Raw genomic sequence first — 27,045 nt, forward strand, 5'->3', positions numbered from 1 at the left:
GCCGAAGTGTCTCTTGAGAGGTCAGCTTACAGGCCGCTACGGCCAGCAATGTAGTTTTTTGCAGTAGTACAAATCGTTTCGACTTATTATGGAATCTGCGAGTGAAAGACTATGGAGTTTAAGAGAGTCTTATCACTGATTCTCTAACCCTTAACCTAGTAGAGAATAGAGATTGGAAAGACTCCAGCTGAACTTAACCGATGGCTATCGTCAAATAATCGAAATGCTCAAATCCTAGAGAGTTTAAAACTAACAATACATGTTAGGCGTCAGAAAAGAGTAGTGAAATATTTTGTCATCTTTAACTGTCAAACACCGGGTTTTAGACTGTAAATGAGCAGACTTTTTAGCAGATTACTTATTTTGCATGGCGTCGGCCTGGTTACTTCTAAAAGTGAAGCGATCATATCCCGTTACCGGAGCGATAACCGGAGTAACAGTCGCTAACGACTGCTAACAAGCTCACGTCTTCGTCACACGGACTTACCACCTTCGGAATTACGTCACCAACCAATTCTCAGCTTAACCGCAAACCACAAAATAAACAATATTGCTAATGCACAGAATGTCTAACAAAACTGTTTGAAGGTTACAAAAATAACAAGCGCAGTTCCTCCTTACAGCGAATTACAACATTGACAACTAATGCTGTGAGTGGGTATTCCAAAACCAGGAAATAAGAACGCGGCTCGTTAAAATCTTCACAAACTTTTATTCTCATACCTTTACCCCTCGCAAAAATAAAACAAAACACGAGAACAAGAGAATGTTTAAATAACTGTCAAAGTCCGCGTTTTTGTCACAGGATCTCGTTAAAATTTGAGAGGAATGCACAAAAACTGACTTTCATTAAACATCTGTCCGCGTCAAGATAAAACAAAGGCTCATCGTGCACTCGAAATGCAAATGGAGAGATTGCCGAAACTTCGCAATTCCGCTGCTCAATATGGACATCGCTTGAAAGCGGCCCGGTGTTCCACTATACCTTATTCGCAAAATGTAAAACAATACTTTTATATTAAACTGACGTCAAAGGCCTCGATCTCCATACTCGTACCTTCGAGCAGCGAGTAGTAGCAGTAACACAAGTCGTTGGTACAATACAATACAGACTGTATTGAGCCAATCTATCTTGACCTATTTATGCAAACGAACGTCAAAATAGATTCTGTATTCACAGTTGTTTTCTAACAGCAACTGACGGATAGAATATTTTCAAATCTATTAAGCCTGACCCATCATGCCCTGGGGCAATTTAGGAATATCACTGTCTCGCTTTCACTGCTTATGAATGACCTAGGGACCCTCCTCGCACCTCGTGACACGGGGCGCTACACAAATCGTTCCTCTTTCAACGCTTTCCCCGTCTTGTTTCCGTGAAGTTTCATTTACAAGGCTCTCGTTAAAGTGTCAGCGTCGCAACAATCAACGCGTCGACAAGGATCCTCAAGAATTATTCAAGGCACTAACCAAAACCAGTAAAGTGCGGCCCCAGCTCGCCAATAGTTGTAACGGATCTTGAGATTACAGTTGAACTGGTCCACATGTGCTTTAGAAATGTACACACCTACTACAAGGCCTGTAAGCGAATTTACATCCACAGTAAAATCAATGAAGCTTTCGCAACCGCCAATTGCTCTGTCAGTTGAATTTTCTTATTAACAATTTGCAATCGCTTCGATATGATCTGTTATTACTGTATTTTTATTGGATCGCCCGGGGATATGCGTAGCTTATTTTATTAATCACTTGCACTTTCTCCGGGGTCAGGTTATTGTGTGGTGATCACCCTGCAGGTAATTTGGCGCTATCAGTCGGGCAGATTTCTCCGCGGCTGATGGATGGGTCGCGCTGCCCCTGTCTCGTTAGTAAGGCTCTCTGTTATTCTCATTGCTTGTTTGCAAGTTCATGTACGATCCAATATAATGTGACCTCAAGATCTGTAGGGACTTAACGCAATTCGAAAGCGATCTTATACTGGTTCGCCTCAGAGATTTATTATCCCTATTGCAACAACCATGTACTCAATCTTTGTAAGATTTTTTGTGTCCTGAACTTTCCTTTGTCTCACGTAATTAACCTTTATCTATGTTTTAGTGTCCCTTCATTCGTGAACTTTGTAACTTAAGCCTGGTAATGTTCGTGCTCCCACATATGTCATCGTCGTAGGATGGCGTGCCTTCGTAATTGCCGTATTACATGTTATTACGATCACGCTACACAGTTTCATTCACAAGATGTTATCGTGTCTACATGATTCGGATCTGATTATTTTGTACAAAGTAATGATTCAATGCATTCGGTTTTTCTATTAGCGTCAATCAGTATGTTATTGTTATTGATGATATGATTACGTGACTTCTATAAATGTTTGATTATATCATTGGTTGTTGGTGTCTGTGTGTTGCTTTAATTTATGGCGGTTTAATAGTTTTGCCAAATTGACAAACGAGGTTGGTTTATAATATTGTCCACGAACTATCACCACCACGAACTCAGTAAAGGGTTCGAAATGTCGGTATGTAGTTTAAATTCAATATACGCGATATAATCTGTTTCAATAGTTTTATTTCATGAGGTTGGGTTATCTTTAATGTTCTACTTATTTCTTCGACACGCTCCAGGCGGCTTTATTAGATTTTAACTTGTCGTTAGATATGTTTTAGTACCTAGTGGTTTTGCTAGATTATAGGCTATAGAGAAATAAGAAATTTAATTTTTTCTGTGCAAGTTATCTTGTCAGATATTGCTGTTGTGTTACGACCTATTGTTTATCACATGTTGCTACATTCCTTACTATCAATGTAGTACCTATAAATTAGTCCACAACAGGGTTAATAGTGCCACTAATATAAACGTTCTCATAACGATAACGGGAGCATAACACTCCTTTGTTACTCGCCGTTGTATCACTTTCTTCTAATTTATCGCTATTATGCTCACATGCTCTTCTGAAGGTAGTAAATAAATTGCTTATTTTTAATTAGTATTGTGATTAATTTAAAATTATTAAGTTCTCTTTGTCATCATATCTCAGTTTCATTTATATATCAATCCTTGAATGTTTCGTTATTCTTTATAATCATTATATTATTTACCTTCACATTTATTTATAAGGAAAAATATCCTTGTTTAATTCTTTATCGAAAGTGTTTGTTAACATTGTACTCAGGAAATCTAATCTACCTGATCGAACTATCAAACAATGAAATACGAACCGTGTAATCGCGGCGTTTATCCATTCTAAAACCGTCTTTATTTACCTCAAGTTACGACGAAAAATCGCACTTAAATGTCTGTTTATTGTAGTGTGACTATAGTCTTCAAGTTGCTTACTCGAACAGAATTTATGCGTGGTGAGGGAAATTAGCAATTCTAAAATAAGCTGAGTCACTGTGCATCGTACAATAAAATTAATATTACCGATCGGGCGATGCCGGTTTACGAAGTTTTGTATACACCTTTACACTTTACAGTCAGTCAGAACTTATTAGTCGCATTTGATGACTGTACAATTAATAAAGAAGAAAGCTATGTTAAAAGGAGATTATTGGAAAATTGATAAATTGCTTGACATAAGTAGTACTTTATAATTATTTTTATGTCCAATCTTCGGTCAACCTGTACCGTAGGTACCATTTAAGCCTGGTTGGTTCATAAATTTTCGCTCAATAAACTGATGGAAGGTTATTTGTAAAATATCCAAACGTCGGCTATTTATTACTTATCTGAAATAAAGCCAACATTTTATGTAAATGTTTATAAAATAAAGACAGATGACGATAAATGTCGATTAGATGAAGTTACGGATTATTTTAAGGCAAATTTTACCTTTAATTTTGGCAATTGATTTCAAGTCAATTATTTAAACGGAATCAAGCCTCAATAATGCAAGATTCTAAGGTAAAAAGCACTTTATAATAAAATATGTTGACGCCATAATATCGATTTAATAAGGCACGTTTCCCGACTCCCAAAGATATGTAATTTGGTCGTGCCCATATCGGGAGCATTGCGCAAGTGGCGCGGCATGCATCTACATCACTGTTGTCGCAATACGAGACGAGATGTGGGTGATGTTGATGTTGGTGGCGAATTCATTGCACGAAACACGAGGACATTACATTTTTACAAATTTAGTCCAAAAATTTGGGAAGAAGAGAAGTTATTGGCGTTTTTAAATAGGGGTTTATCAAATTGGGAGTTTGGGAATTCGCATTTTCTTTCAAAAAATAATTTGAAAATGCATTTTGGTTTTAATTGTCCGTTTCGTTATATAAACAAGGTGTTCTATATTTAAAATCTGTGTTATTTCTGATATTTGTCACCACAGCGATCTCTTCCTTCTTGACCATTCCATAATGCAACTTGTTTTCTTGTGCTCTTATAAATGGTATATTTTCTCCTAAATTTAACATCTTTAAATTATACAGTCCTCTTCTTCTACCTAACTATGGCTTCTCCAATCTTCATCATCTATTTATGATAATTTCCTACCTCTATAGGTACGATACAAGTCATACCTCTAGGAGCCATCAAATCTTCAAAGATATAAACCAAAATGGAAACTCGTAAACAGCCACCGTTTCGGCTCAACTACTGGACTGATTTCGAAATTATCAGCCAAACCATCTCGAGTTATTTTGGCCATAAATTACCACTCAACAAACCGGAAGAATAATGGGAAATATAATGTCCCGAGGAGGAGGGAAAGTGATAAATAATTATGAGTGTTGAAATATAGTGATAATTTTAGATCTTCTGAAGGGTTTGAGAGTGCAGCGTGGAGGATTCATCCTGTGTCTAAGATTTATAATCCTACTTCGGAATTAAACTTATACAACTATATATTACTATTTTTAATTTAGGCAACTAAAGTTAAATTGGTTCAACGTTATAACGTATCATTGCTTTAGGTGTCCCTTTAGTTTTTGATTATTTTTGTACTTATAAAGTCTTGATTCTTCTTTGTCGTCACACTCTTGTCAGAGTCTTGATACTTGATGGTGATTCCGAAATAGGCTCACAAAACGCTTTAGGAATTAGGAATCACGCACGTGCTCTCATTCTTCTGATCAAAACTAAAAATATTCCCGACCAATAACAATTCCCACTTAGCTTTTAACACTGTTGAGTGGCCATTTCATTATGCCTTTGCGTTCCTGACGTTCTAAAACAGTCATATAAACGTTAGTTTCTTCTGAACGTACGTCGTTTGTTCGGCGTTTGTTCCTGGGTACGTTTGTTTGTACATGTCCTTCATATCGAGCTGTTTAGTTTAAAGTGCCACTGGAGACTGATTTTAGAACGTTAAGGGAGCGCATTAGTGTTTGAAAGTATTATGCATAGTCGAGTGTTTGTTCGTTGGCAGTCGTAACGATATTTTGAACAACTCGATTCTCGGATATTCTCCTTAATTCCAGCTTACAAAACGTACACATTCCAAAGTAGTTTTGACATTTATAGACTTGTAGAGGAAGAATAATTCTTACAGAAAAGCCATCAAAATACTGTAATCTACGTTTTCTATAAGATACAAATACATTGTCGTTCATTTCAAGATTCAAGACAATACAAGTTGACATTTACAACATTACACTTCCGTTGAGTGTTATCTCACATGCGAGGCGTTTAATGTATTCAAAAGAGCTATAGTTACTTTTGACTTTAGAGCCATTTTTATTTTTACTTTTATTTTAAAGTCCGACTTAAGTTATGTTTCTGTCACGTCTGTCAGTTTTGTAACAGAATGTGTGGTACTTGACACTAACCGTCATCTTTGGGATATCGGCCCTTGTTATTCGTAGTTGAACAAATGGGTACATCAGTTAGGATTTTACTTATTATTATTATAAACTTTCAGAAAAAAAATAAGTACATATTAGGTACAGCTACAAAATCATACGGACAATAATCATAATTGTAAACATTTTGAAGAACGTGCTTCGCCTATGTTAACATAAGTAATGGCAACAGCTGTTTGACTTTTAAGTCAATTTTAAGTATTCTTAGAACTAATAATTACGTCATTGAAGTAGGCAGGTACTCAGTCACGGTCACCACAACTGTTAAGTTTGTAACTTTGTTGCAAAACTCTTTTATAATAACTCTTAATACCTATAATTATAATGGGAAATAGGCATCACAAAACCGCCCAAGAGAATGTCGGGCCATGCTCTGTGTAGGGTTCTGTAGCCCAATAAAACAGCAAGGTACAGGTTGAAATTACGTAGCATTATAATCGTAGGATTGACAGTTCTGTAATGCAATTACGTATTGATTAATGATCACCGTTCAATCAACATCATTTTTGGTTACCCAATAATCCCAATACAATTTGTCACTACTTGTAGAACAGGAACCTAAACCTTGAAAGCCTATCAAGTTCTCATTACTAAATTTACTAATATCTGGAGCTCGAAAGTTTCCCAACTTGTTTACATAACCGCAGCCATTATGGTTGGAAAAAGCTGAGGCGCTAATTTTACGCACGAGCGTAAGGCAAAAACTGGCCCTTCATTATAAAGGGCCTGCGAGCGAAACGAGTGTTTTTCTCTGCACAAGCCGCTATAGCTAAGATATTAGTATCAAAAATATTGTGTGAAATGATTTGTGGCTCATGAAAATGTAGAGTTTCTTAAAATTTTCTGTCAAAGGACAAGCGAGTTTAAAATGCTATGTCCGAACCGAACGAAAAATTATTTGAGCTGTGTGTCTTGGATCATATCCTCCTGAGTCCCTGAGGCCCTTATAAAGGATTTAATCCAAAGCGAATTTTGAATTAAAATGGAATACAAGAAGGTTCCAAATTCAAAACTGCAATAATGACAATGGGGACTCAGGAGGAAACGTAAAGTAGTAACCAACAAGAGGCTTAATTTGAAAATTGTTGTAATTCACAAAGTCAAGACCGCATACATATACCATATACAAACAAATTGTTCATTACGATCTTCTTGACCCATTTCACTGAAACTGTGGAAATCATGAATAAACCAACAAAGAGTATTCAATCATTTCCAACTCGCAGTCTACAGAAAGACTTATTAGCAAAACAAACGTAAGCACCACACTTTATGACCACAGTCTTACATTGAATAGGTACGAAAGCAACTGAAAGTACTTACGTTGTAAAGTAAAATGGACATCCATCCCGTAAACGCAATCACTAGGATTACATCTTGAATAAATTCCATCTAAATTTGATATTCCTATGAATATCAAATTTCCGGTCTACAACGTTTGACGTTTGAAACAGTGGTGGCCGAGTGGATATGACGTCTGACTTTCAATCCGGAGGTCGGGGATTCAAATCCTGGCTCGTACCAATGAGTTTTACGGAACTTATGTACGAAATATCATTTGATATTTATCACTAGCTTTTCGGTGAAGGAAAACATCGTGAGGAAACCTGCATACATCTGCGAAGAAATTCAAAGGTGTATGTGAAGTCCCCAATCCGCAGTGGGCTAGCGTGGGGACTATATAGCCGAAGCCCTCTCGCGCATGAGAGGAGGCCTGTGCTCAGCAGTGGAACGTATACAGGCTGAAATGATGATGATGATGATGATGAACGTTTGACATTATTTTAAATTAAAACAAGACACTTTAGAAAGTAGCGAAACGCACGCCAAAGTTAATTGTACAAAAACGCTTGCGGGCGTAAATTTTCACTCGGTGGCGCTTTTTAGGGTTCCGTACCCAAAGGGTAAAACGGGACCCTAATACTAAGACTTCGCTGTCCGTCCGTCCGTCCGTCCGTCCGTCCGTCCGTCTGTCACCAGGTTGTATCTCACGAACCGTGACAGCTAGACAGTTGAAATTTCCACAGATGATGTATTTCTGTTGCCGCTATAACAACAAATACAAAAACATAATAAAATAAAGATTTAAATGGGGCTCCCATACAACAAACGTGATTTTTGACCTAAGTTAAGCAACGTCGGGCGTGGTCAGTACTTGGATGGGTGACCGTTTTTTTATGCTTTTTTTTGTTTTTTTTTTTTGCATTATGGTACGGAACCCTTCGTGCGCGAGTCCGACTCGCACTTGCCCGGTTTTTTGTCGTACGCGTCACTCTGGCCAGAGACAAATGCGTAACAAAACGCTGCGGGTAACAATGTTGTTGGCTAAATTAATCGTGTGAACCAGCACGTTGTAAAGTAACGATCTGTTACAACTTTTTAGTGTTCAAGATGGTTTATTGCCGATTGTTGTTTGTAATGGCTTCATTTTCTTTACATGAAATGCTATGGATCTGGTATTTATGTTATGACATTTTCGCATGATAAATAAACATTTGGAATCTACGTAGGCGTTTTCTAAGTTAATTTCTATAACGCTTGAATGTTACATGTGCGATTTCTATATGGATTTTCGTGTCGATGCTGTTTCTCGCATCTGTAAGGTTTTTATTCTCTGATTTTAAAAAGTACTTGAGTTTCGTCAAACAACGTACCTTTTTTAAATACAAATGGAATCAGGTAAAACAATACCACAGTGCATTCACTCTAATTGTCCAGCAATAGAGCGATGTTCTCGAAATTTCGAGGAGATAAGACGTGCCCGCGGATGCCGCTAACTGGCAGGATACAGTTCCTAATTCGATAATTGTTTGAAATCCGTTGCGACGGCTAATGGCTCCTCGTTGCACAATGTCCAACGGTTTTACAGTAGAGCGGAGATGAATGTAACGTGTTGGAATTTTGAGAAATGGGGTTGTTAGTTGGTAGCCATTGAATCATTGATGTAATAGATTGAGATTCGTAATTTAAAATATTTTAGATGTTTTATCGGAAGATTTGAAAAAGTCTTAGTGCGAATATGATTTGACTTTGAAAAAAACCGAAGGATTAAAGGCCTGTTTTAGGCTTCTGGGCGGCAGACAGAGGATAAATAGTGCTGCCTATAAAAAGACAATGTTCAAAAAAAGCTTTCTGAAATAACGCCAAATGAAATAGAGCTACTGTAGAGTTTCTTGACTGTGGGATTGGTTCGAAGCAAAAGTTGCAATAGCTAGTTAAAAGCGACATGCTCTTCGAGTTCCACTACACACTAAAGTACTTGTAAGCTGGAACATTAGAGTGTCATGGCGTTTCGAAAAAAAATCAAAAAGATGTACTTTTTTTTACTAGCGACTCGCCTCGGCTTCGCACGGCTTACGAAACCCCTTAACAAATTGTACACCTGAACCTTCCTCAAGAATAACTCTATTGATAGGTGAAAACCGCATCAAAATCCGTTCAGTAATCGAGTTTATTGCGAACATACAAACAGACGCGGCGGGGGACTTAGTTTTATAAGGTGTAGTGATAGAGTGCGAACCAACAGCCTCCACTTTCTTTATCGACTGGTTTGTAATTTGTATTAATATTGGTAATTAATATTATGACTACTTTTATGATGAAGGTATTTGATTAAGCTTTTAGGAGTATATAATTTTAATTGAACAATAAAATTATTATACGCGTATTAAATGATTATACTTTCTGCGACATACTTCATCGTACAGAGAATTTTCGCGTTAAGGCCTTTTCACACAAGGATTTTTGACAAGAGTGATATGGCTCTTATAATTCTCATTTCAAAAAACCCTTAGATCAATAGAATGTTCTACAGAACAAACAGATTAAAAATAAAATGGCATTCAAAACAAATTAAATGTCATTTGTAGACAGTCGTGATGGCGAGCGATAGCGATGGCGGTCGCATTGTTTCGTCGCAAAGCTCAGTGGAAAATTCTGTAAAAATGTGGCGTGACATCGCTAGATTTGTTCGAAAAAATGCCACTATCGCTCTTTGTTGGGCATGTAAACAATTTTTATTTCGATGTTACGCAGAAGTTAGACAAGTTACGGTATAGCCGAACGTGGCTCGCGCACGCAACCAGCAAATATTCGTGTCCACAATAATATCCGATAAGGCTTGCCTATTCACCAAATAGTCCAAATACACATATACAGGTCAACTAGTATAACTCTGGCATATAATTACGTGTACTTGTTGAAATCTCGAGGTAAAATATACTACACAAGCTCAAAATGCAATGTGTAAAGAGCGCTAGGAAATAAACATCACGACTCCATGAGAAAGCAGCCAAGCCAAGGCCACAGGAAATTAACACTTTTCCTTTAATTAATATACACATAAACATGTTTTATTCACTCTAAGGAGCCATTTGAATTAATCAACGGTGCAGGAGCCACGATAAACAGAAACTACGAACCTCGAATGTTGAAATGAAATGTGCGTCTTGGAAAACAAAGGATCTGAATATCCAGTGTTAGATGAATATTGACTAAAAATTGATTGTTCTCTCGTCAGGTTCGAGATAATTAGAGTTCAGAATGACCATAGACAGAGCTGGAAGACCGCCTGCGCCGCGGCGGGCCTCCTCAACCTACAGAAGCTACGATGAACTCGGGATCATCGACAGAGGAAGACCGCTTCGGTACCGCCACGGTGGCATAGAAGACCTCACAGGCTTGGAGTCCAGAACCTACAGAACATACAACGCACAGGACTTCGACGACATCACTGTAATCAGCTCCGAAGAGGTCCCAAAACCTAAAAAGAAAACTATGGAAGGTTTCGCAAACGGTTTCAGAAGAACGTTTTCCGTGCGAAGCAGAAGAGAGGAACCTGAAGGGATTCCAATGGACACATTTAGTACTCATGAGGATAATTTTGCAACAGTCAGAGGAGCGCCTTTCGGAAGGCGTCGCTCCTTGTCTCGTGATAGAGGAAGCTCTTTACTTGCCAGGAGTTCTTCGGAAGGGGATGTCAGGCCAGTGCCTGCTCGGGCGCCAGCGCCGGCGCCCCGTCTCCACCGCTGTCTTCGCGCTCTGGGCGGTAGCTGGAAGAATCTTTTACTACGTGAGTCAAGACATAATCACCCCTGAGTGTCATTTAACAAGTTAATCATCCATTAAACTCGACCCATGCGTTCTAACCTTTGGAAATCCGGTTGCTTCTCATTATTCTATTATTTAGAGGCAGTTACGTTTACAACTCTAGGCTGTCGGACTTAATTATTGGGCGACGGGAACAAATGACCAGGGGTCGTTCTTAATGCTTACCAAGCGCCGGCGAGTGAAACACTCGGACTAACCAGTTTAAGTTAATTCTCTGATAATGCAGAGTTTACACGGATCTAGCGATCACATTAGACTGGTTTACCCAAGTAAGACTCATCAGCCCTTGGTGGGTAAGTTTACACAAAGCTGATTAACCGCACAGCTTAACAGAATTAAAACGCTTTCTTTTATGTAAATTAACCAATTGTTTGTGGACGATATATTTCCCGTGCATTTGTTACAGCGCCTATTCATTTTGTTTAATTTTGAGCGGAATCGATGGGTTACATTATCATTTAATCGTTTGCATTAATCATATCGGTCACTTGATACTGTTATAAATTACAGAATATATTTCATGAGCTAAATCATGACATGCGTGCTAATTGGGAATATTGAATTAATTCATATTGTTGGCACTAGAGAATGGACGTAAATAAATTTATGGTAAGTATTAACTTCTGAAATATTTTTGGCTATTATCTCATGGTTGAGAAACTTCATAATCTACACTTAGTGTTAAGTAGGTATGATTTATCTCCTTTGCCCTCTGTCCTACAAGACTAGTTGGACGTTATTTAAGGAAAAGGATCAATGCCAATAAAATTTGAATTTTCCGGCAAGAAGAAAAGTCGTTCTTTTGATTATTTTGAGAATGGTTCGTTTTCGTTAAATGACGTCGAGTTACTATTTGAGTTGATCAGTGTTTGTTTCGATCGGTCACTTTTATTACCATCATCGTACTATGTATTTATGTAAGTACGTAGTATAGCCTCGACATATTCCATCATCTTTTATAATAGATCATTAGTTAATCTTCCTCATGCCATACCTACTTATATCTTTATAAATACATTCAATTGATATTATTTACTTACAAAACTGCAACATCATCATAATTATCGGCCCTAAGTTATCTTCCTGCTCAATGCATATACATATGTAACTATGCACATAATTACAAACAGCATTCCGTTATTCTATAGACATGACTCAATCGGAAAGCAAAAACAAATCATCTCCTTGATTCCTCCTTGACCAGTTAATTCAATTGCGGTATATGTGGATAATATCTACTGTTTCCACTTCATATAGGTATTTTAAAGTTTTATAGGTTTTAACGCTAGAGGGTACACAATAATAATACGTTTCGTAGTAGACATAAGTTTATTTTGGCCTATTATTAATGTCCGCACTTTTTTACCTGTTAATATTTAATTCTATACATTAATTCGTTTTCTTGCCATAGAAGGAACTTCACATTGGAAAAGTGTTGCCATGAATTTAACTAAAAAACAATACTTACGGGTTACAAGTGTATACTAAGACTAACGCCCCTAAGCCTAACATTCGGCCATCCTGACAATCCATACGCCCCAGTACACATTCCCGTGCAGAATCCTAACATATTTAGCAAGTTTACTGTAGGTATGTACCTGTAATTATCATTAGTATATCTGTGTTCAGTTCACCGGAGTCAGGAAACTTTCATCCTTGAACCCTATATGGACCCTAGATTGCTATTATCATACAAATGGACTAATACCACCTCCGATTACCCCGTATTATGAGCCTGCCACCGAATAAAACGTTTACTTTCGAAACCTTGCATATCTTTACGCTTAATTATTGCAATTTCGACTTTATTCTGTTGTAAGAGAGATAGTAATTCAGCTTACAGGGAAAAGGTGATAAACAGTAAAGGTAGTTGAAGCTACATATGCTTAACGACTACGCACATTAATGCTAACCTGGTGCGTTAAGTAAGTTTTTGCGCAAGATTTTAGTAATGGAACATTTCGCATATTGAAGTCATGATGACATCTTAGTTTTATGGTGTTATAATTACATCATGTTCTATTTAGCCTTTATTCAGTGAGATAATCTAACTCCATTCTTGTGAATAGAGTTAGTTAAACTGTTTTAACCATATAATAGCATGATGCATGATTATGAAGCTTGTAGTTTGTTTTTCGGCGTTAAAAAATCCATCCCAATACATGTCGATAGACATATAAATATAAGTTTTATCCACAACAATAAACATCACTAGTTGAGCTCGGCCTTCGCCGCAAAGCCTTCATTTAATTAAAGAGTAGAAGCGACTAACCCATCCTTAATCAAAAGTAACTTCCGGACAAAGTATCATCGTCGACACTACCTTACTTACCATTCGTAGGCCTTAATGCAACGCTATAAGGCCTACAAATGGTTATTTAAGTATCTTAGCATATACGGACGAGATGGCGACCCTTACTAATGGCCTCGTGGAATATACTAATGTGACCAGACCGCCTATAGCCCTGAAAATTATGGCACTAATTACCCCTACGGTCTTATGAAAATAGAATAATGATGTAGTTAGCCTTTATAATATTACTGATCCACTTTTGTTATGGAAAAGTACGATTAATTAATAAATTGTCGGGCAATATTCTTAATCAAAAAGAACAATAGGTACCTATTCGTTTATAATTGATATTTATCCTATCTTATCCATTGAGAAGAATCATGATTAATTCTATCAATCTAGCCCAAAAAAAGCAACAAATTACAAGTATTCGTTTTTAACAGAACAGAAAATCGTTCAAGACATACATTTCAACAAAGCACTTGCATACCTATAATTATAGTAAGGGATACTAGTTACCTACTACAGGAATTTCACCCTTACAAACTACAAAGGCGAGTGAACTCGTTAAGAAAATTGCCCCTTTTAATTTTCCGTTACACCGCACTCGATAGTTCGAACTTCGAACGCTAATGGTCCTGGCACTCTGTAAACTTCGAAATAGAAGTGGTTTTAAAAGAAACTGGGCTAGTGGTCTACCCCACTGGGAGGCGCAGACCACACTTAGTTGAAGTAATAGAATCCTTGCAACGATGCGGCGGCTGAAACGGTTTTATTGTAAAAACGTTATTTTTAATTACTTTGGTTTATTGGACGTGGATTATAAAGACGAGGATATAATGGCCTGCCGAAGTGATAAACGCAATTAAAATACGAGGCAAAAAATCCTTGTTTGTCACGGTTAAGGTATTAAATACATACATATTATACTTCGTTTCTTTTTTCTAAATCGCGACAGAATTCAATCTAGAGACCAGTCATTCCGTGGGGCCTGGCCCTGGAATGTGGTATTTTCTGGTATGGTATTAATCTGACTAAATGTTAACAAAGTCACTAATAGAATCGCCGGTGTTACTATGCCAAAATCCATATTTATTAAATCATAAATAAATTACTTTGTTAATCCGCGAAATGAAGCAAAACACAATTCCGCGGATTAGCAAAGTAATGTTTTTTTTTAACAAAGTCAACAAAATAACGTCATAGTGCATGAGGTGCAATATATACTTATTTAATTAAATGTATCACAACTTACACGCTTGAAGAAACAATGACTCATACAATTCGTATTAGCGTAGAAAAAGTAGGGTGCATTAAATCTATTCAAGATATCTATGTTTATCTAACTCGTATCAACACATCAATTATACATGAGACTAATAACACTGCTCTTTTACACACGTAACAAAAGTCAAGCATTCGGCACATGGCCGGGAAATAATACATTACCGAGGGGTGTTTTCGGCTTCGCCTGGGGCTACTCTTAGCGAAATTGGTTTTGAGCTTCACTTTGACGTTTGAATGTTTGATGACTTTTTTTAATGTTGGAATTCGGGTTTTGTCAAAAATGTATAATACCTACGTTTTTATGTTTGCGATTGTAAAGTTTTTACACTTGGTAATGTTTATCTTTATGCTTAGCTTTTGTGACTCATTAACACTAATTTGCAAGTATCACATTATTCTAATTCAGTTAAGATAAAATTATTTGTCAAAATGTACGTAGATATTAATGTAATTAAAACACCTAAGTTTTGGCGATGCAGTAGAGACTGTAATTTTGACATAATTTCATATTTTAAATAAAAAAAATGTAAATATGTATTACTAGGTTCTGGAAGGATGATGATGATGATGATTGATAAAAACTAACCTGTCCTTCACCGGGCCTATAACTAATTACATATCCATACCAAATTTCAATTCAGGTTCAGCGGTTTAAGCGTGAAGAGGTTACAGACAGAGTTACATACGCATTTATAATATAAACTAGTAGGGATTATGTTCCCAATTTCCATGCATTTAATTTATCCAGATAAAAACCAGTCCATTAATAAAATAACGCGGAAAGTGCTTCATTACCGGACGTCGCAGTTGATTTACATTGCTGAATCGGGAATTTCGCCATTAAACGTTGCGACTGGATTTAATCTTGACTATTGTGATGATGAAGTGATTATTAAACCGTCCAGTTGATTTACTGTTGCAATGTATTAACGTTTACCTAGAAATGCTGACGGTTTAGTGCCTTGAGATGGAAGTGTCCTTGAGTAATAATTGTAGTTCCTAGTAGTGTTGGTCGAGTCCTCATATAATTAAGTCGAATCTCGAGTTATTTTCAACTTCAGATAAGTTGATCTGTGTAACTCGTGTCTTTTGTAGGTTTATGTCTTCATGTAAATTCATGGGTTAGGTAGTTAGCTACACCATACCATAGCGTTTACATTCTTCTACTAAAATTTTGCAAACGTTTAAATTTTGTATCTGCTACATAGGTAGAGCCCGTGCGGAAAGAGAAGAGTTGTAAGTGTAAGAAAGTATAACTAAACCAATACATTCTATGACTCTTCTCTTTCCGCACAAACTCTACCTGTTGATGAGATACATTCGGACACTGGACAGGCAGACTTGGCAACATTAAAATAATTAACACGCGTTACTCATCGTTTCTACTGATACTGCGGGCCTACCGTCGACGTGTTGCCTCTCTGTCGCACTTGTAAATTAGTACGTAAGTGTGACAGCGCGATATACGGCAGTTCAGCCTTCTCACTTAGCTACTCGTACTTAAACCAATTATTTGTTCTGTTTGAGCACTAACCTCCTAAAGGTCATGCTTCGACCTTGCGTGGAGGTGCACCTCTCTCGGATGCGTCAGGCCTTCGGCCCACAGCTGCGGGAGGCAACACGTCGAACATGATTCGCGGTAGGCCCTCGCGCACTCGATCAGTAGAAACGGTGCAGTCCGTGCTGCAGTCGAAATCCTCAAAAATTTATAAAAAACGTGTCGAGCGTTTATTCGACTTAATACGTGTGTAACCCGTTTAAAATAATTTTAATATGTTCGAGTCCCACGGGAGTTTTATGGACTTGGCACTCTTCTACGAAACTCTGAAATGGAACAAATATGTACCTATCTCTGTCTTCGTTTATTTCGTACGTGCCGTGCTAGGCAAGGCGAAATAAGAATTCACAAAGCGTACGACCATCTCAGTACAAAATACCAGAAAACTCTTGCGTCTTACTTCGTACATTTGCTTCGATTCTATGGGTCATATTGTAGAAGGAACACGCATGTAGACGAGTATAAAGTTATGTTGAATAGTTTGTATGACCCCCAGCGCCATGTTAGTTATTATTGAAACATGATAACGCCCAATGAAATGCAATTGGTTGCGCGAGGCTAGCTTAATCAAGATAGGCTTGGAAAAGAAAGTGTTTGGAAGGTAGAATGCCTCAGCCTTGGGGTTCACACAGTATTTTTTCTTAAAAATACGCTCTTTAAAAAATTTGTTTGGCTCTACACTGTACCAGTATCTGCGATGGTTGCTGTAAACAAACAGAACGCTAAAATTTTAAGACAGACCTTAAAATTTTACCCGTTCTGTTCACTGTGACAAAAAACAGTTACCTTATAGTTAATATTTCAACAAATTTTATAAGGTAACTTTAAAGTTCGTGAAAATAAGTTTTTTCTCATTCCGGTTGTTACCTGCATATGACAGATGGGTTAAAGTAAACCTATGTCAGTTAACCTACGTCAAATGTAACAACTGACAGATGGGTCATTTTGTTTAATTTTTTGTTGTTTACAGCTTACATACCTATTTCTATAATGTACAAATCTTTAACTTTCTTAAGTAATATTAGGAGCGGTGCAAAATAGCGTACAAATTTAACTGTAGTATTATTTTCTCCTTTACCCAAAACGAGGTTAGTTACGCCATAACGCACTGTCATTTTATTTTAAGTGACCATTGTTTCCTGATGTTTATCGCCACCCTACTTTTATACTGCTTTTCTCACACCAAAAGGACTTATGAAAATAAGAAATTGTAGTCATATAGTTCATATTGGTCAATGAATACAATGCGTGCTTTCCCATAAAAAGGAACCTAAGGATAAATGGCGCTTACGTTAAAAAGCTTCGTATTTATATTTGAGTCTTGTTAATATTGTCGTAAGCGCCAAACGCCCTGCGGTATCTCTTTAAACGAATCTATACATACAATATCTCTGTCGATATATCACACCGAAACGGTTGCATTGTCCACATATAATTTAATATAATTGACACTTACTCCCGTTATGATTATTGAATTATTGAGGATTATGGTTTCGAAAGTGCCGTAAATCTTTTCTTCGCTTAAATTGAACTGAGTTGATATTAATGGTGATTCAAATTTCATACTTTTGCGCAAAAGATTACATCATTTATTAAATTATTACAACAATTTTACTGTGACTTGTCTTGACTTATTTGGAAATGTAATGGGGAGTATAACAGTGAGTAGACGAATTACACTCATTTCATAACCCAAACACACTTAGTACTGTATCCTGTTTATATTCGTTGAGGTTTCTATTCATTTATGGTCTTGTGTCTTTTATCTTTGTTTTATTAGCTTTTGTACGTCCTACTCAAAAACAGGCTTTTCCTCGTGCATGTAAGGATTGGGCTATAAGTTCCTACACGTTGATGTACATCTTTGATTTCCTCGCAGAAGTATGCATAGGTACGAAGTTTTCCTCTGCAGCTTCATTCTAAATTTTTCCTCTACCAAACCAATCATTAATTGTTATACCAACAACAGTGTAGCGTGTATCATTAAATGAACAAGTAAACAAATAAGTTAGTGTCATAAATAGCTTGTGGCACTTGTGGTAGATAATATTGCCGGGGTCTTTGTTGACAACTCAACTTTATCCCATTGAAATTCCCACTTTATCCAACTTTTTCTAAAGAGACATTTGAATTCAGAATATCTATTGTCCCTCCGTTTTCCTGTTGTGATTTAGACTCGACTCGACAAAAGATTCAGACAAACATTTATAAAAAAGTTAAACGTTTGCGTCCCCGAGACGCAGATATAATAATACTGGAGTAGAAACTAGAAACCCCACTTTTACAGTAATTATTGTTAAATTGTTATAACTCAAAAGTTTTTGTCAGTATTACTACCCCATACAATTAATAATACCCCATACATTTCTCTTCCACACAAAAAAGTGTAAAAACACAAAGAACTCGAGCTGAAACTTTTTCACCGTAAAAATAGTTTGATCATTGGAACATAAAGGCTAAACGACTTATGAGAAAAAGTGACAAGACTGACTCTAAGGAACACCTTTACCCGAAGACAAAACTGTTTGGCATTTGCTCTACAATTCCGAAGTTTATCAGAATATTTTTGTGGGCTAAAGACACTAACCTAAAATACAAAAAAAATCAAAAAATTATCTGCAAGTAGGCCTCAAGGGCTCTTTCACTAGTCAATACAACATTTACAGTGACTATGTTTTTCGAGAGTGGAGTATTTAGAGAGTGACGTAATCTTTCCTCGAACGTCGCTGAGCGTCCCGGGCGTTGCCGATTGTCCCCTTTAGTAAGAGGTGATTTGCATTTAATATATACCTTGGGAATTTATTTGCTTTAGCGTCTCGGACGGTTTAATAGATAAGTTATGTTTGCGAGGATGCCGGCGGTCAGGCGTTTGTCATGCTGTCTAATATCTAGAATTAAAGTTAGAATTATTGTTACTTTCCTTGTTGCTATGAAATTGCAGCATGAAATAGTATTGTAAAAATTCTGCGATACTTCTAGTTAGATCATAATCTTTTTACGATTATAAGATAGATGTCATATCTGATGGGAATCATGTCATACGAGTATGTATGACAGAGGAGATGCCTAATGCCTAGTAAATTATTATCATAAGATATTTCATCTACTAGAGAAACACTTTCACATCGATACCAGTTTTCCTTTTCCAAACAAAAATACACCTCTTATTTACGTGTTTATTTAAGATGGTAAATAATTGACCTCTTTACTGAAATAACTGCTGCGATCGTCCTTACTGCCCTCAGCATTGTTTCAACAGCTTCACTAGCGTTTACGCGTTTCTCCGTCTTTAAAAACAAAACCCCGATGTTCACAGTTAATCTTTTGTCGTCGACACGGGGTAAAAAACGCCATTATCCCGCACATGTGCCCTACCTATTGTTCCCTTGGCCCTTTGTGCCCCGTCCCTGTGCCTTACTTCTAAATTGTTGAGACGTTTGGAGACAGAGTCGAGTTCACTTAAATGTGTTGTTTCGTATAAAAAGGGAACTACGTTGCAAAGTGGACCGGATGGCATATACGCCAAACGTTATTATTCTTATTATTAACAGATGCATGGTAGAATTTGTTCCATTTGTTCATTAACTAATTCCTTGTGGTGCTTATTTTTCATTATTTAAATCGTCGTGCGTGTATAAGTTTTTGCAATTAAAGCCATACTTGCCTAAAACAGGTATTGTGCTAAATAAGCAGAACGCTACATAGTGAAATTGTGTTAGATTGGAACACACGCCTAGGCAAAAAAATTAAGTAATCATTATAGAAAATACAGAAATAATCTTGAATGACAAAGTACCAATGGTAAATTTGGCGAAGACCGTCTATCATACAAGCTCTTTCGTCGCTAGATTTGTACACATACTTAAAGAAGGTCGGTAGGCAGAAAGAGCGAAGCTCTTCCTATCCGACTGTCTGAGCGAAGTACGTCCACAAACATAAGAGTTATTGCCCTATGACAACCGTCAACCAAAAATTTTACATGCCAGTCTTCTCCATACTGACCTTAGTTCATAAATCAATCGTATAACTGTTCCATTGTTCAAGTCGAACTCAAAGATTGCCATTAGCCATAAACATCAGTCGGTTATTGCATTATTTATTAAATGCTAACTTACGTCTATCTCCAGCCTCTAAATACGCAAATACCTACTTACTACCGTATTGCTGCTTTCCTTACATGGAAACTTGATATCATTTGTTTACTGACCGTTCCCTCCAATGTCAATTCAATGCAGTTAGCAATAAAGTTCTAATTTGTTTAATAAATTATCATTAATCCAAGTTGAGCTACACACGTGCGTGAGATTACAATGGGACATTTACAACAATTTAGAAAGGGCGTAAATAATTATCATTTTATAGACGCTTACGCCATTTTGAAATCCAGAAGCGTCCTTTTGAGTTTCTATAGAAATTGACTGTAGTATTATTATTATGATTTTGTTCTAAAGGGAGGAAGTCCATTATTTCTCTAATATGTGTCTTTGAAATTTGATAGAAATGTTAATGCCTTTGTCATTTCGAATGCTTCATTTCATTTATCATTTTCAGCATATTATATTTATGTTTATACTAACGATGTGATTTTCGGTTTCAGGTAAGTGCCACCCGTTTTTCTATTCTGAAGACTGGCAAAGGTTAAATTTCACCATTAACGTAAGTTACACATTATCTACATGATACTTATTAAAACACTAGTTTTCTCCTACTTTGCTTTTTTATCTAAAGCGCAAAGAGATATGTAAGTACCATCAAAAACCTGCTACCATCGCATATTTGCCCTGGTAACCAAGCATAATTTTGTGTCTTGTAATATTACCAAGTCTACTTTTATATTGTATTTAAGTTTTCATTGCGGTTCTTGTGATGTGAAACAGCGCATTGACAAACAGATAGAAGAACAGACGGACAGATAAGTGGAAGCTTATACAGTAAATACGGCACCATAAAACTACGTTTCGAGAGTTTAATGTCACTTCAATCTTATAACATCGTATTGATGCAAAAGCTATTCTAGTCTAGCTTATCCAGGTCATTGCTGTCGTATCTGCCATCGCCGATCACCTGACCCCAGATGCCAATCGCATAATTATTGTAAATACTTGTACATGCGGTGTAAGTACATGCTTATCGGCCATCTTATGGTAATGTTAAGATGGCGCCAGATAACCCTTTTTAGTTTAAAAACGTTATAAGTTCATAGATCGAAGATGTTCTTTGTCAAAAGAAATGTGGTCCCTTAGTCAGGTGGCGCTTACGTTAAAAATCGCCGCATCTACAAAATGAACATCGTTAGCAATGGCGTAAGCGTCTGCCGCAATAGGGTCCCTTTTCTACTTAAATGACGCATATATTTTATTGTAACTTACGTCGTTGTTAAGCTTAAGACGTCATCATTAAGCCTTATATCGATGTATGTATTAGTGACAGTTAGAAAGTATAGCCGTGTAAACAGATGTTTGTACACGGAAATATACAAATACAAAGTACTTAATATGTTGTTTACTTGTTTCCCTGTTTATGTACATTTTCTCTTTAATCGGATGTCTATCGTATCTAACATCAGTTGTGTGGTGCCTTTTCACTTAGAATAATGTTTAGACTAACAATACCATCAATAATAGCGTAATGAAGGAATCTATTATTATATATAGACTTATAACAGCGTCGTAAATTGACACCTATCCATAATATTCATAATTTAAAATATAAATAATAAGAACGAGATGTCAAACAGATTTCGTCGTCAGAAAATGAAGTAAAAAGGGCTTTTGCCAATGAAACGGCCGGTAAGGGCGCTCGTAGGTCTCATGGGAAAATACTCAAATGTCAGTGTCATGTTTCCATATAATGGCATGACCGTTTTCGCTAGTGGCGCCAACTGCTGGGCACACAATAAGCCTCATTAGGCAGCTGTCCCAAAGGGCCTCAGGGTTGAGATTATCGAGAAACGAATAAGTGTAGACTAGAAATGGTCGAAACAGAACTTCCTATATATATGTTAACTTATGTTGTATAACTGTGGAGTGAACTGTCACCCGTGGTATTTCCTAACCGATACAACCTTCAAGTTAAGAGCGTAACTCCCATCTTAAATACCGGGCAACGGACTTGCAACCCTTTGTTGTTGCGGGGTCCAAGGGCGACTGTAATTGCTTACCATCAGGCGAATCGTCTTCTCGTTTTTAGGGTTCCGTACCCAAAGGGTAAAACGGGACCCTATTACTAAGACTTCGCTGTCCGTCCGTCCGTCCGTCCGTCCGCCCGTCCGTCCGTCTGTCACCAGGCTGTATCTCACGAACCGTGATAGCTAGACAGTTGAAATTTTCACAGATGATGTATTTCTGTTGCCGCTATAACAACAAATACTAAAAACAGAATAAAATAAAGATTTAAATGGGGCTCCCATACAACAAACGTGATTTTTGACCAAAGTTAAGCAACGTCGGGAGGGGTCAGTACTTGGATGGGTGACCGTTTTTTTTGCTTTTTTTTTTTTGTATTATGGTACGGAACCCTTCGTGCGCGAGTCCGACTCGCACTTGCCCGGTTTTTTAATTACTGAAACTTAAATTAGGACTATGGTAAATTTCGCTACATTTTGTACTAGAGATGCAACGGATAGTTGTTTGGCCACCGGATATTCGGCCTGACCATCGGCCGAATATTCGGTATCCGGCCAAAGAATATTCGGCCGGCGGAACTATACCTACATTTCGGTTTTTCAGGTGCGCATTGTACAGGTTTGACCCGTTTCCTAGTGAACGTTCGCGCGGACACATTTCTAGGTTCGAAATGAGTACGCCTTTATTTCAGTGGAATATAATAATAAACAAGTACGATTATGATTCTTAAATCCAATTTGTTTACTCCGAAATCAAGCAACGTTACTATCCGGTATCCATCCGGATATTAAAATAATGGCCGGATAGGCCGGATACCGGATAGTAACCGAATATCCGGTGCATCTCTGTTTTGTACACATTTGCTAGTATTGTTTAGACTCATATAAATAAGTACAACCTGTTTTGTGAATGTTTAAACAGACAGGCTGGAGATGCATTTGATAAATCAGTCATTCCCATATTAGAATGTTAGCTTGACGTTCACTAAGCATTATCTTGGAGATGCTATCAATAAAGGTATAGCTACAGTTGCCTCCAGAAACTCGCGAACTAAATTGACATGAGTTTGACAAATAAAATGATACCCGGAATAGCAAAGAAAAAATAGTCAGGGGTACATATCGATAAAATGATATCGATAAGTAAGATGCACTTACTACCCATGTGATAATTATAAAGGGGTCATAAACGATTTCGATTTTTATGAATGTGACGAGAAAAGTGGTTGATTCGATTGTAAGATTGTGACGTTACCAATCAAATCAGGAGGCGCGGATGTGAAACTGACAAATTTCATTGTTAAGACGAAACAGGAGCTGAGTTTTAAATATTTTAGGTAAATGGCATAGTTAATGAGGCCATTTTGGCCATTTTTGAAAGGCTCTAACGCCTTAAAAAACAAAAATAACAAAAAAAGCAAAACGGTCCGACACAAATATTGACAATATTAATCTGTGTTGAAAAAATCATTGCTCTTAGAGCAATGCTCTAGCATCAGAACCCACGGAGGAAACAGTCCAGTACGTTTGTATGGAGATATGACCACTCCTGTTGGCTCTTAATATGCAGGTTCGGGGGCAAGTTGTTTATATCAAGAGGTCGTGGTTGTCGCCATAAATCTAAAATTGGTGATTTAATTTTATACAATGTGACCGGTAGATGAGATTGATCGATAATTAAAGTTAGACCAAGAAAAGTCTGCAGCGATTTTGATAGCCCACCCCACGCAGTGCAACTGTTATTTAATACGTCATAATTTCATAGAATTTTGACGTTTAAAATAATATTTGCATTGCGTGGGCTATTAAAATCGCTGCTGACTTTTATTGGTCTAGCTGTATTTAAATTCTGACCTAATTGTCAACTTAAATGTCCAGTTTAGGGACTGGTCTTCTTTACAATCGAAGCAATAGGGATCACCGTGACGATTTAATTTTTACGTTCACACCACACAAAATAAATGAGAAATCTTATCTTATTTCCCCGCCTGGGTCGAACTTATTTGTATTTTGAGCCAAAATCACTGTTTCTATGTTATCACTTACAACTTGTTACTCTAACTGTAAGTTTTCCTAAAAAATAAAATAAAATAAATATAATAAAATATTTATTTAATTACAATATGTTTATTCAATATCCTTGTATCTATTACTATAAAATTGCACAATTTTCGAAATACCAAGTAATATTTGTAAAATGATTTAAATTACTTAAAGATACATTTTAACTGACCGCGCAACAGTAGCGCCGCTAGCGGTGAATTCTCGCGATATTCTCTAATTCAAACTTTTTTGAAAATATCGATATGAACAGCACTGGCCAAACTGTGGTATCATTTGTGCACATTGACCTGTCAATTTAGTTCGCGAGATTCTGGAGGCAACCTTAGTAATGTTGTATAAGAGATTAACGGATATGTAAACAAGTATCGTGAGATTGTGATAGTGTGCTTTACTATTAGCAGAATGTCGTTTATAGAATTTTTGGTGCAGCGGAGTGTTCAGTTGTTAACGGAGTTGGTATAGTATAGAAATTCCTACTGAAATGGTAAATTGAGGTTAATATTAATCATTAGGGTTGAAATTTTTTATATCAATTCCGTTAACATCACTCCGCTGCACCGAAAATGCTATAAAATTTTGCGATGTCTGACTATTAGGTATTGATTTTGTATTTCATTTTATGAGTCATGAAATACCTGCACAGTTTCAATTGCAGTACCGTTAAGTCCAAAATATTCCAACTTTGGTTCAGAATTAACGCAATAATAACTCCTATTTACTCGTTCAAGTGTGTCTATTATTCGAACTTTGTAGTTCTAAGGCAAAACATGTAGTCTGTGCGGAAAGAGAAGAGTCGTAGAATGTATTGGATCCCATTCATTTTACGACTCTTCTCTTTCCGCACAAACTCACTTACTCAAAAAACTTTGAGAAAACCAAAAATAATTGGTTTCTATTAATACCTTTTGTACAAGTACTTCTGGACGATAAGGTCGATAGGTTGCAGTATTGGACAGTCCAGAGGTTTTAGGTTATGTTCAGCGCAGCAATAACGCAGCATATCTTTAATACACATCGAACCCTATCGCTTATCGAACTTTAGCAAGATTCTAAGACCAAGCTAAACATACGATGTAGTATTTATTCTTTAAACCAAGAATATCACTTCACAAGCAACAATAACCGCCTATTAGTCCCTTTTGTTCGCGAGTAATCCCGGCCAGCCTCACAAAAGAAGAGATCCAACGTAATCTACTCGTAATGTATGGAGCCGGGGAATCGCGAGAGAAATAGCTTCTCGGCGGCATGATTAACGTGGAGAATGTTTGTTTATTGCTCTCAGTATTTTTTCTCGTGTTTAGTTTGGGAGAGTTTTCTTGGGGTTTCTGTTTATGGCAAATGAAGGGTAGTTTGCGCAGATTATAAAAACATAGGTGAAAACATATTTTGCTTTCATTTATCTATCTGTAACCGACGTTTAATCATGTTTTTCGCAAATCCCTAGTATACATAATTGGTTTGCATCGGATTTAGTTCCTAGCTCGAAGTTATAAATAGATTATAATATTCATGTTTACGTTTGCTAGATTTACAGAGATTATACATGTCAATGTATTACTTAACCGTCGGGTTAAATAAAGGTATCTTTCTATTATTAACGAGCCACGGTTACTCAAAACAGCTTTAAGAAAACGTACCTATAACCTATTTCTTAATTACTTACAATACATTTGTTAAAGTAAATACAGCCCATTAAATAACGTCGGTTACCGTGAAAGTTGTCCTGTTACGTCACAGTTTGCGCTGGGTCCTAGATGACGCCATTGGCCGCCCATTGTCAAGATTAATGTCGTGTCCGAAGTGACGTCAGCAGTGTCGAGAAATAAGAATTCGCGAGATCCGTGGCGGTCCACCCCGCCGACGACGGTATTTCCGGACCGATAAACTTCAAGAAAAGAGTAATGTAAAAGGCAACGTACTTGTAACTCCGCTAGTCTTACAAGTGTCCATGGGCTACGGTAATTGTTTACCATCAGGCGATTTGTTTGCTCGTTTTCCTTCTGTTTATATCATAAGAAAGATTATAAGGCACTTGCCTTTTTCGATAATCCTTTTTAATCTTAGAGAATATAACCAACGGAGTGGTCATTAACAGGCGTTCCCCTCTGTCGAAAATAGGCGGCCAATGGTCAACGACATGTCAACCACATGTATGGACTGACGTTTATCTGACATGGCTATGTTTATGTTACGTATACATTTGATGTGCCCCTCCCCCGCAAAAAACGGTAGACTATTTTGTACCGAAAATTATAGACATGGCGTATCCTCTAAGTTTATAACATTGCAATTGTTTGCATGTCTGCTATGTCTCCTGTCTTCCCAATATTCGTACGTAAATAGTATACTTAGTAAGTAGCCACTAAAACTACTAAAAGTAAGAAATAGACAACTACAAGCCTATACACTATACAAGAATGGAGTTACGTTTGTTGCGATATTTAATTTATAAAAAGACAATGGCTGGAAAATAAAAAACAGTATACGGAAAATTTTAAATGATTTAAGCAAATACCTGCTGTAAATCTGGCACGAATAACAGTCCATTAATGGGGTGTAATAAGTCATATCTTAATATTGTACACGATTATGCTAATATAATCTCGAAGAAGTATAAACCGCCACGCCTCCCGACCAAAATTAATTGGCCAAACTTATGTTTTTAAGTTCTTAACTTAATTAAATTTCTTATCTCGTAAACGAATATGTTAAGTTTTGCGAAAAACGTGCGGTTGGGTCAATAATGTCGTGTAAATTATAAGCTGTCAAAACATCTGTCGACTGGGTTATGTGATGGCTGTTGTGA

At 37.0% G+C, this 27,045-nt stretch overlaps 1 protein-coding gene across 5 annotated transcripts in view; it reads left to right on the forward strand.

Moving 5' to 3' along the window:
• Window positions 1-27,045, forward strand: part of LOC134667486 (caskin-2) — a 431,327-nt gene that overhangs the window by 261,162 nt on the left and 143,120 nt on the right. Inside the window, exon 2 of one of the 5 annotated variants that reach the window (XM_063524905.1) lies at window positions 10,324-10,875. The exons of the other annotated variants lie outside the window; for them this stretch is intronic. Within the exon in view, the coding sequence (XP_063380975.1) occupies window positions 10,347-10,875 (529 nt within the window). The 5' untranslated portion in view covers window positions 10,324-10,346. The remainder of the gene's footprint in view (window positions 1-10,323; window positions 10,876-27,045) is intronic. 5 annotated transcript variants of the gene reach the window in all.

The sequence above is a fragment of the Cydia fagiglandana genome, chromosome 9 (assembly GCF_963556715.1).
Source record: "Cydia fagiglandana chromosome 9, ilCydFagi1.1, whole genome shotgun sequence".
NCBI classification, from domain to species: Eukaryota; Metazoa; Arthropoda; class Insecta; order Lepidoptera; family Tortricidae; genus Cydia; species Cydia fagiglandana.